Source organism: Pristis pectinata, chromosome 18 (genome assembly GCF_009764475.1).
Source record: "Pristis pectinata isolate sPriPec2 chromosome 18, sPriPec2.1.pri, whole genome shotgun sequence".
Lineage (NCBI taxonomy): Eukaryota > Metazoa > Chordata > Chondrichthyes > Rhinopristiformes > Pristidae > Pristis > Pristis pectinata.
This window is the reverse complement of record NC_067422.1, coordinates 7,738,490-7,755,406: the sequence shown is the minus strand read 5'-3', so window position 1 is coordinate 7,755,406 and position 16,917 is coordinate 7,738,490. Positions and strand designations below refer to the sequence as shown.

General features: G+C 42.2%; 1 protein-coding gene across 5 annotated transcripts in view; it reads right to left on the bottom strand.

The window, feature by feature from the left end:
* Window positions 1-1,655: 1,655 nt before the first annotated feature.
* Window positions 1,656-16,917, bottom strand: part of cep131 (centrosomal protein 131) — a 103,738-nt gene continuing 88,476 nt past the window's right edge. For all 5 annotated transcript variants that reach the window (XM_052032784.1, XM_052032786.1, XM_052032787.1 and 2 more), the window contains 4 exons: window positions 15,197-15,374; window positions 6,505-6,701; window positions 5,422-5,482; window positions 1,656-3,520 (listed from right to left, as the gene is read on the bottom strand). In XM_052032784.1, the coding sequence (XP_051888744.1) occupies window positions 3,449-3,520; window positions 5,422-5,482; window positions 6,505-6,701; window positions 15,197-15,374 (508 nt within the window). In that variant the 3' untranslated portion in view covers window positions 1,656-3,448. The remainder of the gene's footprint in view (window positions 3,521-5,421; window positions 5,483-6,504; window positions 6,702-15,196; window positions 15,375-16,917) is intronic.

Below are 16,917 nucleotides of genomic sequence, written 5' to 3'. Positions count from 1 at the left end.
TACTTTTATCCCCTTGTACTCTCATGTCCTCTTTGTATCTTACTTTCCTCGCTATCTTTGTGTTATCAGCAAATTTAAAAACCATACCTTCATTCACATCTTCCAAGTCATTTATACAAAAAGGCCCCAGCAGCAAAAACTGTGACACATTGCACATTCCTTCTTACCAATCAGAAAGAGACTCATTTATGCCTGCTGTTTCCTGTGAGCCATTGTTTATCTCCTACATCATGTGCCTTTATTTTCCCACAGTAGCCTTTGATACAACACTTTTTCAAACGCCTTCTGAAAATTCAAGTTCGTACATCCATCTATTCTTTATCTGCAGCACATGGTCCATCAAAGAACGCCAATTAAATGATCAAACATAATTGCACTTTCACAAAACCATGTTGACTTTGCCTGATTACCCTGAATATTTCTACTGCTATAATGGCACCAATAGCTTCTAATATTTTCCTTATGACAGATGTTAAGCTAACTGCAGATTCCTATTGTCCTCTCCTCTTCACCAGAACAGTTGAACAAAAGGTGCTTTCTCTTCTGATATTCATTGAACAAAGTTAATACTTAACTTTCCTCATATGGCCTGGTTGCTAATATCTAGGGAGTATCTGGCCTCTCTAGCTTCTGGACGCTGCAAAATGCCATCTACAATCCCAGGTGAGGTAAAAGCAAAACCAAAGCAGCAAATACATTTGGCAGATTACACAACAGGCAACCAGTATAATTTACTTCCTTGGAAACAGAATTTCCATCTCATTTGTATTAGGCGAGCTCTGCACTTTGCAATTGCTGGATGCCCTACCCACACGCCTGTTGTTACTGGAGTAACCGTCAGTCAATGCCTTTGTTTCCAGAGGAGAGGCAGCCAAATCAGCAGACTGACTGCTACTCGCTGAGCAAGCCACCTACAAGACTGCCACTGGCCGGCAGAACCAGTCCCTCATAGTGCCTCTGGGAAGTGGAATCTCTTGGCTTTTACAACTGCAGTCAAACCCCTGCCATTTGGTGATCTGGCACTGCTGAGATTTTCTGGCACACCTGGGCGATTGAGTGGTGAGAAGCCCTGAGCTGGGACGGACCCTGGCAATTCTGGGACCTCTGACTGAGCCTGGGGTTCCAGGGGAGCGGTGGGTGGAGGAGAAACCTGGGAGGATTGGGGGAAAAGTGAATTTGGGGAAGTGGAGTCCCTGTAACCAACAACCCAACTCCCCATTCACCAACAATCCAATACTTCTTCCACACCATCATAGCATTAAGTAAACTTGAACTGATCCTGGACAAAGTAGCCTACTTGACTGGAACCGCCATACAATCTGACATTTTTGCAGCACGTACCTTCAACAGCACCTTCCAAACCTGCAAACTTTTGTTCCCTAAAAGAACAAAGGACGGTATAGGTGAACCAACACTGGAATTTACCTCCAAGTCACATCCCAGCATGATTTGGAGATTCACTCCCATTCATGCATTGACATCAATTCAAAATCCAGCTGGAGTACATGTATAGCATGGTCTACAATGGTTTAATCTGTGCTCATCACTTCTTCTCTGGAGCACTTATCAATGGGTGCTGTCTTGTGAATAAAAGACGACAAATGCAAAGGTTGTAACAGGTCTCTTTTCATTGTATGGAGGGAATTCATCGACCGTTCAGGGCAATATCTGTGTAATTTATTTCCATTCCTACCAGGGAACGTGTTCCTTGCTTAATCCTCATTGTCAAGCATCACCCATGGTTGCACTCACACCTCTGAGTCAGCAAGTAGTGAATTCAATTCCACTCAGAAATTTTGAGAATCAAAATCTTGACCAACATTCAATGCAGCACTGACGAAGATGCCACAGAGTTGTACAATATAGAAACAGGTCATCACATCTATGCCGACCATGTATATCAATACTAATCCCACTTGCCTGCTTTAATTTCATATCCCCCTATGTCTTACTCACTCAAGTACCTGCCCGGATGCCTCGAAAAATGCTCAGTTGACGTTTTGGGTCAAGAGCCTTTGTCTGGACTGTCTACAAATCCAGATGAAGGGTCTCGACCCGAAACATTGACTGTCTATTCCCCTCCACAGATGCTGATCGACCCGCTGAGTTCCTCCAGCAGTTTGTTTGTTGCTCCACGTATCAACTCTTGTATCAACTGTTCCTGCCTCCACCACTTCCTCTGGCAGCTCATTCCTGCCTGTGTGAAAAATGTACCTCTTATGACCCCTGTAAGCCTCCTCCCTCTCACCTTAAACCTATGCCCCCTAGTTTTAGATAACCCTACCATGGGAAACAGACACTGGCTATCTACCCTATCTATGCCTCTCGTAATCTTATATACCTCTATCATGTCACTGCTTGGGCTCCTTTGCTCCAGGGAAAACAGACCCAGCCTACCTAACCTCTCCCTATAACTCAGGCCCTCCAGTCCAGGCAATGTCCTTATGAATCCTTTCTGCACCCATTCTAGATTAATCAAAACTTTCCCGTGGTGCAGCGATATCAGATGAAATGCTGAAGTGAACCACCACTTGCTCTCCACGACTGCTTGCACTGTTCTGAGCGGCAGGAAAGAAGCACCCCAACCCCCTTCTGTCCTCCTCATCTCCCCCCACCACTTTTACCTGCCCAACATTTAAAAGATAATCAATTCATTATCATGTTGTATTTTGTGGAATCCTCCTGTGTGTAAAACGGCCACTGCATTTCCCTCATTATAACAGTAAGCACACTTCAAAAGTACACAGCTTAGTGGGAAGTGTCTTGGGGCATCCAGAGAGTACAAAAACATTTAAAGCAACCCTCCATTCTTTCAGTATGATCAAGTCAGCTGACGCCCTTGACACTGTGGATATGCCAACTTGCTATCTATTGCTGCTCGTTGCGCCTGCAGCTGCTGATTTCAGGAGCAAGACACGGTATCACAGTTGGTTAGGTATGACGGCGATGAGAAGCAGGAGGAAAAGGGTTCATATCAACTGCAACATATGTCATTTCTTTAGTAACACTTACATCGGCTTGGTGCTGAGTTCCTTGATACATTCTCCAATCAAAGTGTGTCATTTAATTACAGGAGGGGCTGTACAATACTGAAACCTGTTGACTTTTTTTTATATAAATTTCATCATGCTCCACTTTACAGCTAACATACAAAACAAAGACTGCAAATTGAGAAAATATTACAGTAGATAATGTAGAAAAATAAAAACCATTTTTTCTTTAAAAAGATTGTTTAGATAAACATATAATGCCTGATTTGGACAACTGAACTACAGTATGATTACTGATTGAAAACAAAAGTTATTCTGTTGCTACTCTGTTGACATCCTCACAAATGGATCACGCTTGTGCAGGTCACATGTACAACCCAACGGACTGAATGCTCCTTGTGTGATGGTTTTGCTGCCCAGGATTACAATGCCCTCTCCTATACACAGGCCTCCAATGTTCACTTTCCAAGGAGCTGTTTCCTCTGCTGTTCGAGCAGGGCTTCCAGATGGTCTGCTCTCTTAAGTGTTGCCTAATACATAAAAATGATGGACAATTAAAAGTAGCATCAACAAATGTCTGAAAAATGTCAGGACAACAATAAACACTAACATTTGACAACTGCCATTTTAATTTTTGCAACTCTAGACAATGATTAATATTGCTATATTGAATGAGTGAAATCTTTATGTTGAATTTTAGTCTAAAATTTCAAGTATGCAAGATATATTGCTATGTAAGCACACTTTATGCAAACAAACATCTATAAAATACCTGCTAATTTCACTGTAACCACTCACAGCAATAATAAAAACAGAAAATGCTGTAAATACTGTGGGAGGGGAAACAGCGTTGATGTTTCAGGTGGGAGGCCCTTTGTCAGTACGAACCTTATTCTTCTGGCTTCCTTACAAATGGATCACACTTGTGCAGATCACGTGTACAATCCAATAGAGTGAACGGTCTGACAAAGAGTCTTTGACGTAAAATGTTAACCATGCCTCTCTTCCCATAGATGCAGCCTGACATTGAGTATTTCCAGTATCTTCTGCTTTTTATTTTAAAATCATCGCTCCAGTCAATAAGCAGACTCAAATTCCAATTATCACATGCCTCCAGCAGCTTTAAAAGATAATACAGGTACCTGCTCCTTTTGGGAGGAGAATGAATAGTACGTGCAGAAATGTTAGGCACCTTACTTTATTGATAAATTCCATTTAAAACCATCATTTGCTTTTAGTGGGAGACCAGCCTCACAATCTACCTCATTATGGCCTTGCACCTTATGGTCTGCCTGCGCTGCACTTTCTCTGTAACTGTAACACTTTATTCTGCATTCTGTTATTGTTTACCCTTGTACTACCTCAATGCACTGATGTGATGAAACGAGAAACAAAGGACTGCAGATACTGGAATCTAGATGAAAAAAACAAGATACCAGAGGAACTCAGCAGGCCAGGTAGCATCTGTGGAGAAAAGCAGGCAGTCAACGTTTCCGGTCAGGACCCTTCTTCAGGACTGGGCAGATGGTCAATGTTTCAAGTCGGGACCCTTCGTCAGGACGCAGCAGAGAGTCAACGTTGAGTCAGGACCCTTCTTCAGGACAGGTCCTGACTCGAAACGTTGACCATCTGTTTTTCTCCACAGATGCTACCTGGCCTGCTGAGTTCCTCCAGCATCTTGTTGTAATGAAATGATCTGTATGGATGGCATGCAAAATAAAGTTTTTCACTGTACCTTGGTACTTGTGACAATTATAAACCAATTTACAGCTACTTAACATCAGTTATTAGGAAGCAGCTTCATTGGAGCCAACACTCAGTGATCTTCCTTCTCCCAGTGCTATCGGGTTCGGTACCACAAAGTCTGATGACCAGTCTGAGGTAAATTTGCCAAGCTCATCAAGAAAGATCAGGGGTTGAAGAAGTCCTTTGGAAATGCAGCAGTTTTAGTCAGTGGATGTGATGGGCTGCATGAGACCTTGTTATCTGAAACCAGTGGTTCTAGTCCCTCATTATGCCTAATACTAAAACATTTTTTAAAAGTTTGCTTCATTTTTTATTACTGGACCATAATAGTGGTGTATTTAGAAACAAAATGAAATCAAGGCCTACTATGTGCAGAATGTAAACTGGGAGCTTAGGCATGATGAGATAACTCTAATTATTTTCTTAGTGGTATAGTGGATATTTATTCTGGAATAGGAAAATGGAGGCAAGTATTTAAAAGTAGAATTATTGTACACTCATATTAAGTATTCACTTAACTAGACTTTCACTTTTATAAAGCCTCACAATTATGAGCCTAGACCAGCAACAGATTGATTTAATGATATTCATAATGCAATACAAATATAATTGAGCATCATGGATACTCTATGTTGAAATTTAAGAAGGCAGAGTCAAGTGAGGTCCTTAGCCGACTTCAACTCACCTCGTATTGTTTGCGAAGATTATTCACAGTCTCCTCTTTCTTCACAATTGCTGCTTTTACACTAAATAGACAAAAAAGTTTTGTGGTTATTCTGATACATGGTGAATCAGTTACAAGTGACGATGTGCTACAGAACTAAAAGGTTCTGAAGAAGAATTCCATCTCTCATATTAATCTTCCAATTTCATGTGTTGCCTGATCTGCTGTTAATTCAATTACACAGTGCAGAAATAGGTCATTTGCCTCAACTAGTGCGGTGCCAGCATTTAAGCTGTGATAACAGCCTCCTCCCACCTTAATTCTATAAGCATTTGCTTATCAACACATCTGTGCCTTTTGCCTCAACTATTCCTCATTGGCAACTATTCTATGATTTAATGATCATCTGGAATTTGGTCTCCTGCACAGGAGGATGTTTCCATTAGTAGGGGAGTCTGGGATCCGAGGGCACAGCCTCAAAATAAAGGGGTGTCCCTTTAAAATTGAGATGGGGAGGAATTTCTTCAGCCAGAGGGTGGTGAATCTGTGGAGTTTGTTGCCACAAAGGGCTGTAGAGGCCAAGTCATTGGGTGTATTTAAGGCAAAGGTTGACAGATTCTTGATGGGTAAGGGGGTTAAGCATTATGGGGAGAAGGCAGGAGAATGGGGTTCAAAAAAAAAAATCAGCCATGGTTGAATGGCAGAGCACTTCGATGGGTCTCTATCTTGTGGTAACATTTTCTTTAGGTCTACTCTTTGTTTTAAAAATCTCTAACAAGTCACCCCTCAGCTTCTGTTTTCCAAGAATGATACCTTTCTGCTTTTCAATTCTATTCCTCTAGAAGTAACCGTACAGGTATATGACAGAACTGACCAGAATACATGACGCATTCATCTCCAGCATATTGAGTCCATACAAGGGCTTCCTGGTATATATAAAGAATCCCTTACATACACCAGGACCTGATTAATTTTTAATTTGGAGTCATGATACAGCCCAAGAATTGTGCATTATCATGGCTCCAAATTTAAAAATTAATCAGGTCCTGGTGTATCCTAGGGCTTCTTTAAGAATGCACCAAATCCAACCTTGCTCCATCTCACCGTTTATGAACCTCCTCCAGCTCCTCCTCCTTCTCTTTGGTGATTCGTTCAATTTCCAAGCGTTGACGTGCACGCATCTCAGACATCTCAGTCTTTACCCGCTTATTTTCTTCTTCGGTGCTCACCAACCGGTCCGCAAACTCCTGACGAATGACCTCTGCTAAACTGTTTCGCTCTTCTGTAAGTCTATCTTTAATCTTCATCCAAAGCAACAAGAAAAATGACAATAAATTCTATAACCAAAATAATCCAAAATCACATTTTTATTATGTTTCATATACCCACAATGGGGTTCCCATAACGCACTTGACTTTTAAAAGGATAAGTGTGCAATATTAATAAATTGGTCCTTGCGCATTTTGCTAAAGGCACTGAGGATTTGTAATTGCAGAAACACCAAATACTTTAGGGCCTGCACTTGGACACTTAGTTCCTACAAACCCTCATTCTGAAAGTACTTCTGAAGAGCAGGAAACGAAACAGCAATAGAGGCAGGCAGGTGCAGTGCCCTAACCAAGAAAGCCAGACAAGGTCTTTGTAATTGCTAAGGGGGTGTGGAGAAGGATGCAAGGGTCCTTGTCTCAGTTCATCCCAAGCAGCCGCATAACAGAGGGCTCTCTGATCTATGGGCTGTTCCTAGGGGCACACACCAAGACAGACATCAAGTACTGCTGGAAGATCAACTCAGTAAAAGATGCCCTTTGGTCTACCTGAAACTTGTTGGTCTTTCAGCACAGTGGGATGTCTGTAAGGAAATGCTGCTGATTGGCACATTGCAGGCTGCAGGAGTACGTGCTGAGGGACGCACTGAAGCTCGGTGACGCTCTGTGGGGAAGGACCACAGTCTGGGCTCCTTCCACTACTACAAACGGAGGGCCTGAGTCAGGTGGGGAAGCCCTTCAAACATTGAAATAATAGATCTCAGGGGGCCACATGAGTGGCAATGGTTTAAAAAAAGTAAGTCAACACTACTGAATGTATTGACCACAAATGTAAAAAGGTTTTGCATTGTGTTTATCCTTTTACATATTTTTTATTATGAAAAAAGTTTATTTTTAAAATAAACTTTGTAATTGTTTATGAGATCTAACAGTTGGAACCCAGTTGTGAGAAGGTGGCACAGGTAATGCTGTGTAAGCACATGCAACATGTTAATTTTGGAAAATGGCTCTTTCGGAGGGTTTGAGAGAACTTCATCTCTTCTCACTAGCAGGAAAAACATGGAAAGCTGCTCTCGGCCGGTTGTACTCTGCGTCAGACATTTAATTCCAGTCAAATCAATGGAACTGAATGTTTTCTCCCAATTTCTCTTGATCATACTTTTATGTTAGCCATGGTTCAGTGGTCATCCTTCTGCCGTCGTCTCTAAAGAGTGCGTTTAAGGCAAGTAGATCGTACACCTGAGGCTGACACTTCAGTGCAATACTGAAACAGCAAGGGTCCTGTTGATGCCTTCTTTTGGACGAGATGAAAAACCAAGAGCAGGCTCCCCTTTCAGGGCAGCTGGAAGAACATTGTTGCAAGCAGAGTAAGAAACAAAGTAGGAAAAAATATATTAAGGTCTGCTCTGGTTTCAATTGCTTTGCAGAAACCAGACAGTAAATTTTCATCTTTGCTTCCACTCCCCGCAGCCCTTGCAATCCACAGAGGATTCTGATGGTCTAACCACCGAGAGTGGTGCAACTCTCAGAGTACTGCTTATGTAAATTGCACTATTTTAAAACTTCTCTTTTTAATAACAGACACACAATATTGAAAATAAAACTCTTGCAACCAAATATTTTTAGGGCAATTTGTCAAAAGTTTTTTTGAAGCAAGGATAAAATTATATTACTAACCACTGATCAAAGCCTTGAAGACAACTTAAATAAACTCAACAGTTGGACACAATTTCCTCAAATTACTGCAAGTAAAACTAACAATGGAAAATATTCATGCAAAGAAAAAGTCCCACTCTGTGTATCGTTCATAGAAGCAGTCTGCCAGTTGGTTTAAGTTTATAAAGGGGGCTCAGTAAATGAAAATAAAAAAAAACTGCAGATACTGGAAGTCTAAAATAAAAACAGAAAATGCTGGAAATACTCAGCAGCTCAGGCAGCATCTGTGAAAAGAGAAACTGTTAATGTTTCAGGTCCAGGAACCCTTATCAGAACTGGATTCCGTAATTGGCAGGCACGGTAGTGTAGCGGTTAGCATAACACTTTATGGCGCCAGCGAGGCCTGGCCAAGCTGGCCATCCACGGGACGCGTCGGCGGGCGGCCGAGGGTCCCAGCAGGTTGGCCTGCCTGCCCGTCTTCCGCGCTTACGTGCGCGCGCGGGTGCGTCTAGAGAGGGAGCACGCGGTTTCCGCGGGCACCCTAGCCGAGTTCCGCGCTCGGTGGGCCCCTCAGGGGATCGCGTGTGTCGTGGACGGTACGGACGCGATTCTTATTTGAAGTGTCGCGTTGACGGGTGTAGAGTCGCGTGTGTGTTTCGGTAGTATTAGTTTGCATTCTCTTCCGTAGTATGTCGTTGCGTAGTTTCTTCTTTTCTGTATTAGAAGTCATGTATTGACACTGGTTGTCTTTTGTAGTGCTTTTAGTGAATAAACGTTTATTATTTTTTTAAAAAATGGCACCAGCGACCCAGGTTCAATTCCTGCCACCGTCTGTAAGGAGTTTGTACGTTCTCCCCGTGACTGCGTGGGTTTCCTCCGGGCACTCCGGTTTCCTCCCACATTCCAAAGACGTACGGGTTAGGAAGTTGTGGGCATGCTATGTTGGCGTCAGAAGCGTGGCGACTCTTGCGGGCTGCCCCCAGAACACTCTACGCAAAAGATGTATTTCACTGTGTGTTTCAACGTACATGTGACTAATAAAGAAATCTTATCTCTTATCTTATCCTGGATCCGAAATGTTAACTGTTTCTCTTTCCACAGATGCTGCCTGAGTGTTTTCAGCATTTTCTGTTTTTATTTACATAAATGAGGCAACGTTTAAAGTACATATTTAAGTGTGGGGGAAATCCATGGGGAAAAACACAGGTCATGGTCACGAGTGGCACGTTTTATTTTTAGAATGCTTAGCAGTCTCGCTTGTAAATTGCAGGGTCTCAACGTGAAACATCGACAATTCCTTTCCCCCAACCCATGCTGCTCGACCTGCTGAGTTCTTCCAGCAGTTTGTTGTTTGCCTGTGAATGGTGGGATACTTGTTCAGCATTTCTAAGGCCGTAAAGAGAGGTGCAAAATAAGAAAAGCTGGCAGGCCAGTTTCAGCAATGTAATTTAAACTGGCAAAAGGAACAATCAGCAGCATTTTTAGAACTGTCTTCTCCCTTGCTGGTCACTGTAGCACCTGGCCATAGGTCTCCTCCCACCCTTCAGATACCAATGCCCAGCCGTACAAGAAAACGTGTGGTGGCCAACCCTTCTTCAATGTCCTTGATTCTGTGATTTCCAACAAAGTCAAACACTGGACAAGCTATAGTTTAATTCTACCCATGGATGTACAAGATCTGCCCAGACATTTCAGGTTTGTGCTCATTAATGATCTTATTGCATTGCCATTTTAACAAATAGTTTGAAGTTGAGCTGAGTAATTATGTATTGGCAATGTCCAGTCCTAAAGCTGATTGTTAAAGGTTTTTAAAACTGATATATTGTCGTTATGATGCAGTGTTCTCCCAAGATGAAGATGGCATACTTCTCTACCTCCTGTTCTGCTCATCTTTCAGTGTCGATCTTATTTAAGTGTTTTGGCCATGTATACTCACTTACTCACAAGGATTCAAAAGATCTCATGAAGTTGCCTGGTTAATAAAAAAAACAGGTGACCTCTCCCAGTGTGCTCACCAATAATCACTCCTCATCTAACACAACTTTTAACACCCCAAGTTCTATCCCTTCCTTGGTATTCAATCCTTCAGGGGCCTATGGATTTTCAAATGATTTTTTGCTGCTGATTGTGTAGATCACTTGCATGTGAAAAGTTACCAGTTTAAAAATGTTCCCTCTTAAGTAATTCATGATGTTATTTTGAGGCATTAACTTAGGATCATGCAATTCAAACACAACCTTCATTGTTTGTCAGGAGATCCATCTCAGAGATAGATAAGAACCAGGGAACAATGAAATTAGTGGTATGTGATGTACTTCATGCCGTCTCCAAATCAAATCTCCTTTTAAGTCAGACCTCCAATATTTCTAACAACTAACACAAGCTTGATCTGTGGCTTAAATCCTGGGAAAATTGTTTAATAATCCCTGTGAGGAAAATTGGTCAGCCAATGGTAACACCAGTGATTGTATCTTTCTTTGAGTTACTTTCAGAGGATTCAGGCGGTGCAGACAATTTCTTTGGATTAGCAAACAATGGATGGAATATTCACAAGAGGGCTAATGCCGGGTATGGTGTGGAAACAATATCAGGCAAAGGCTGTGACAAAATAAAAGACAATGGTGATATCAAGAAATGTAGGGGAAATACCAGCACTATGCTATGCAAGAGCTTCTAGGGGATAGGTCGCTACACAGACAGCGAGGTACATTTAAAGAGAAATCTGTAAAGTTAGCAACAAAAATGGCCAATGGAATGGCTCTATCTGCATAACCTTTTATTTTCTCCCTCTTGCACTTAATTAGTTTTCCCCTTAATTATATCAATGCAAAACAAGCTTCACAGAGTGCTGTAGACTTCAGACTCACATCTTACAATGGTGACACATGGCCTATGAAATTATTAAAGTAAGCAAAAGAAGAGATAAAAGGGATGGGAAGACATGGTGAACAGAGTTTAAAATGCAAATAAAGAATGTTCCTTTCAGAGATAATGCGACCATGCCTCCATTTGAATACATCAAATAAAAATTGCTATCAATAAAATTGGCCTGTTTCAATATTCCTATCTCCCATAAAATCCAATTGCAGATAACAATCACTAGAATGGCTCTTCAAGTGGTCAATTCAGATCCTTTTAAAATGTGGCAAAGGCTTGTCTTCCTTGTCTAGACCTCTCATAATTTTATATGCTTATTAGGAAAAGTTAATAAGATGGAGAGGAAAGGAATATACTGATTATCTGAAGAAATGGGTTAAATATCAACCTGCCAGATACAGGAAAAATCGATTGCAAATGATCCGAACAATTAAACTGATCACACGGTAAATGCACAAGACTGAAGCAGTAAAATAAGAGAAGTCATGTGACAAAAATCATAGCACCCACACAGAGACAGTGAAGCAGATGAAGAATCCCAAGTCAATATATTGGACTTGGAAGTTAGCTAAAACAATTCACAGGTCTCACATCCTTTGACTATAGCGCAATAGAACAACATACTAAAGGCTTCTGATAAATTTATCATGAGCTTGAGTTTATGTTCCAAAGATCTACTTTCAAAGTTAAAATTCACTTAATAATGAATTAATAATAAACCACAGGGTTGGTGCTAGGAAGTTCACAGTTTGTGATATATATTAACAACTTCGATGTGGATGTGAAGAGGAAGGAGTTTTCAAGGGGATCCCAAGGGGCAAGTTTAGTTTTACCCAGAGAGTGGTTGATAACTGGAATGCACTGCCAGAGGATGTAGTGGAACCAGATACAATTACCACGTTTAAGAGACATTTAGTGAGACATAAACAGGCAAGGCACAGAAGGATACGGACATAATGCGGAGAAATGGATTAGTGTAGATCGGCAAGAAGGTCGGTATGGATGTGGCAGGCTGAAGGACCCGTTCCTGTGGCTCTAATTTTGATCACCTGGTTGCTAAAATAAAATCAAGTTCAGCTGCCAGCTCTGAGCTGGTTTTATTGTTAAGCTCAGTTAACAACTTTCCTCCTCATTTCTCAAAATAGTGATACACTGCACTTGGAGGACCTAACACTTCTAATAACCTATCAATATCTGTGTGGCCATTATTATAGTGAGCACAATGCAGTTATCAGTAAGCATGTTTATTCACTCCCCACATTCAAAAATATACAGCTATGGCTCAGGTATGTAAACCATGAATGGAACTTTTCTCCTACCCTTAGCCAAGATCAACAAGAACCATGCAAAAGAGAGTCTTTAATGGAACCAGAGCCAAAATAAATTAACTATCAATCAGAAGATGCTTGGGAAGCTGAAAGGTCTGAAGGTGGATAAGTCAACTGGACCAGATGGACTACACCCCAGGATTCTGAAAGAGGTAGCTGAAGACATTGTGGAGGCATTAGCAGTAACCTTTCAAGAATCACTAGAGTCAGGAATGGTTCCAGAGGACTGGAAATTCACAAATGTCACTTCACTCTAAGAAGGGAGGGAGGCAAAAGACAAGAAATTATATGTCGGTTAGCCTGACTTCAGTGGTTGGTAAGATCTCAAGAGTCCATTATTAAGGATGAGGTTTCGGGGTACTTGGAAGAACATGATAAAATAGGCCAACATCAGCATGGTTTCCTTAAGGGGAGATCTTGCCTGACAAATCTGTTGGAATTCTTTGAGGAAGTAACAGGCAGGAAAAACAAAGGAGAGTCAGTGGATGTTGTTCTCTTAGATTTTCAGAAGGTCTTTGACAAGGTGCCGCACATAAGGCTGCTAAACAAGATAGGAGCCCATGGCTAAACAAGATAGGAGCCCATGGTATTACAGGAAAGGTACTAGCATGGATAGAAGATTGGCTGACTGGCAGAAGGCAAAGAGTGGGAATAATGGGGGCCTTTTCTGGTTGGCTGCTGGTGACTAGTGGTGTTCCGCAGGGGTTGGTGTTGGATCCGCTGCTTTTCACGTTATATGTTAATGATCTGGATGATGAAACTGATAGCTTTGTGGCCAAGTTTGCGGATGATACAAAGATGGGTGGAGGGGCAGGTAGTGTTGAGGAAGCAGGGAGTCTGCAGAAGGACTTGGACAGGTTGGGAGAATGGGCAAAGAAGTGGCAGATGGAATACAGCACAGGGAAGCGTATGGTCATGCACGTTGGTAGAAGGAATAAAGGTGCAAACTATTTTCTAAATGGGGAGAGAATTCAGAAATTGGTGGTGCAAAGGGACTTGGGAGTCCTTGTGCAGGATTCCCTAAAGGTTAACTTGCAGGTTGAGTTGGTAGTAAGGAAGGCAAATGCATTGTTAGCATTCATTTCGAGAGGACTTGAATATAAAAGCAAGGATGTAATGCTGAGGCTTTATAAGGCATTGGTCAGACCAAATTTGGAGTATTGGTTGTTGAAGGGTCGTATTCTGAGTGGAAGTCGGTGACCGGTGGTGTACCTCAGGGATCTGTACTGGGACCCTTACTATTTGTGATTTTTATAAATGACCTGGATGAGGAAGTGGAGGGGTGGGTTAGTAAGTTTGCGGACGACACGAAGGTTGGGGGTGTTGTGGATAGTTTGGAGGGCTGTCAGAGGTTACAGAGGGATATAGATAGGATGCAGAGTTGGGCTGAGAAGTGGCAGATGCAGTTCTACCCAGATAAGTGTGAAGTGGTTCATTTTGGTAGGTCAAATATGTTGGCAGAATATAGTCTTAATGGTAGGACTCTTGGCAGTGTGGAGGGTCAGAGGGATCTTGGGGTCCGAGTCCATAGGACGCTCAAAGCGGCTGCGCAGGTTGACTCTGTGGTTAAGAAGGCATATGGTGTATTGTCCTTCATCAGTCGGGGAATTGAATTTAGGAGCCGGGAGGTATTATTGCAGCTATCTAGGTCCCGGGTCAGACCCCCCTTGGAGTATTGTGCTCAGTTCTGGTCGCCTCACTACAGGAAGGATGTGGAAGCCATAGAGAGGGTGCAGAGGAGATTTACAAGGACGCTGCCTGGGATGCAGAGCATGCCTTATGAAAGCAGGTTGAGGGAACTCGGCCTTTTCTCCTTGGAGAGACGGAGGATGAGGGGGGACCTAACAGAGGCGTATAAGATGATGAGAGGTATTGATAGGGTAGATAGTCAGAGGCTTTTCCCCAGGGCTGCATTGATGGCCACAAGAGGACATAGCTTTAAGCTGCTGGGGAGTAGATATAGAGGAGATGTCAGGGGTAAGTTTTTTACTCAGAGAGTGGTGAGTGCGTGGAATGGGCTGCCGGAAATTGTGGTGGAGGCTGATACGTTAGGGTCTTTCAAGAGACTGTTAGATCGGTATATGGAGCTGAGTAAAATAGAGGGCTATGGGTAAGCCTAGTAATTTCTAGGGTAGGGACATGTTCGGCATAGCTTTGTGGGTCGAAGGGCCTGAATTGGGCCTGTACTCGCCGGAGTTTAGAAGGATGAAAGAACATCGAAAGGCCTGGATAAAGTGGACATGGAGAGGATATTTCCAGTAGTGGGAGAGTCTAGGACCAGAGAGCACAGCCTCAGAAGGATGAGATGAGCAGGAATTTCTTTAGCCAGAGGCTGGTGAATCTGTGGAATTCATTGCCACAGACGGCTGTAGAGGCCGTCACTGGGTATAATTAAAGCAGAGGTTGATAGGTTCTTCATTAGTAAGGGCGTCAAAGGTTACGGGGAGAAGGTGGGAGAATGGGGTTGAGCGGAAATATAAATCAGTCATGATCGAATGGCAGAGCAAACTCCATGGGCCGAATGGCCTAATTCTGCTCCTATGTCTTATGGCCTTCCTACAAATGAGGAACTCAATTGTCCGGCTTTGTTACTGAACGTCATTTATGAAGGAAGTGGATGACAGAATGTAACCTGGGAAGGAAATGACAAACAAGAGCAAATAAAGTTACCTTTCTTATATCTTCTATTTCCTGTTCTTTATATTTGAATAATCCCTTGAACCGGATGGCCTCTCCCTCTGCTTCCATCAATTGGGCCTTAAGTTCATTGCATCTTTCTTGCAGGTTCCGCTCTGAATGTTCCAGCTCCCTCAGTTCTGCTTCGTATTTGTGACGAACGTGCTTAATCCTAAAAAAAAAGTTGGTTTCACATGTTGGATGGCAGCTGCTTTTCATTCTGTATAATGCAACAGTGTTGGTACCCCATTGTTCCCATAATCTGCTGTAGTCAGGACAACACTGGTGCACATTTCCTGCAGTATGCTTTGGTTTGAATGTTTTTTCCTCTTTTCAAAAATACTTCGACTTGAGATTTCAATCGTTACAGATACCCACCATTTGCAGCTTTTTGAACAAAGTATTTACACAGGGTTTGGTCAACTACTTTTTCAAAATTGTCCGATGAGTTGCAAGTAAGTTCACAATTTAAAACTTAGAACTTCAGAAATTTGCAACAAAAAAGGCCATTCAGCCCTTCATTCCTGTGCCAACTCTGTGACAGACCAATTGTGCTTAATCCCACTACCACACCTTTAGTCCATGAATCTGCAAGTTATTCATCCTCCAGTATCTGCCCAATTTTCTTTTGTGGGTTCATCACCTCAATGAGAGTGTTCCAGGTCCTAATATATCTGAGCAAAAAAAAAGGCCTCATTTCCCCTCTAGATTGGTTGCCAACAATTTTAAATACTTGCAAAAGGAATAGTTTTGTTTTCCCTGTTAAAATCTACATCCTTATCAACACGTTCTCCCCAATTTCATAGGTTTCTGTCTTCTTAACAAATATCCTCCGTAGTATCTTGATGAACAACTTCCAAATGTTTTTATTTATACAGCTCTCACGTAGCTGGTGGTCAACCTTCTGTTACCTCAAAGAATTCAATCAAGTTAATCAGCCTTCAACAAATCCACATGGGCTCTCCTTGAGGAATCAACGGTTTTCCAAATTAACATTTATTTTGTTCCTGATCATGCTATTCAGTAATTTTCTCATCACTAATGCTGGGCTCACTGATCTGGTTTCCTAGTTTAACCATCTCCCTTTTCTTGAATAGTAGCACAACATTAGCAGCCCTTCAGTCCTCTGGCACCACTGGTGTACCAGTGAGGACTGAAGGATTGTGATCAACTCCTCTGCTATTGCTACGTTTCAGCAACTTAGGACTCGTTCCATTCCATCTAAACACATAATTCAGAATCATTTATTATCACTGAGTTATGTGACGTGAAATTTGTTGTTTTCCGGCAGCAGTACAGTGCAAAGACATAAAATTACAGAAGTAAATAAATAGTACACAAAAAAAACGAATAATGACGTAGTGTTCATGGACCGTTCACCTTGTTATACTCATCACCTTTCAGTTAGGCTAATCCTTTCAAATCTTCTATATTATCGTACTGTGCATAACTTCCTTTTCTTCTTTCAGTACAAGCTTCATATCATCCATTTCCTTTGAAAATATAGATGCTACATACTCATTTTATACTTCAACCATGCCCACTGCACCGGTCACCCCATCAGGCAGCTCCTGCCGTTATCTGTGGAAGAGTCTGCAGTCCCCACACTGGCCTCATCAGCCACCTCAGAACCCATGAAAGCAGTGTTGAAGCCAGCCGTCCTCTATGTCCAAGAAGGTGGTCTACCTGGGTCCTTAAAAGGCCTGATACTTTCC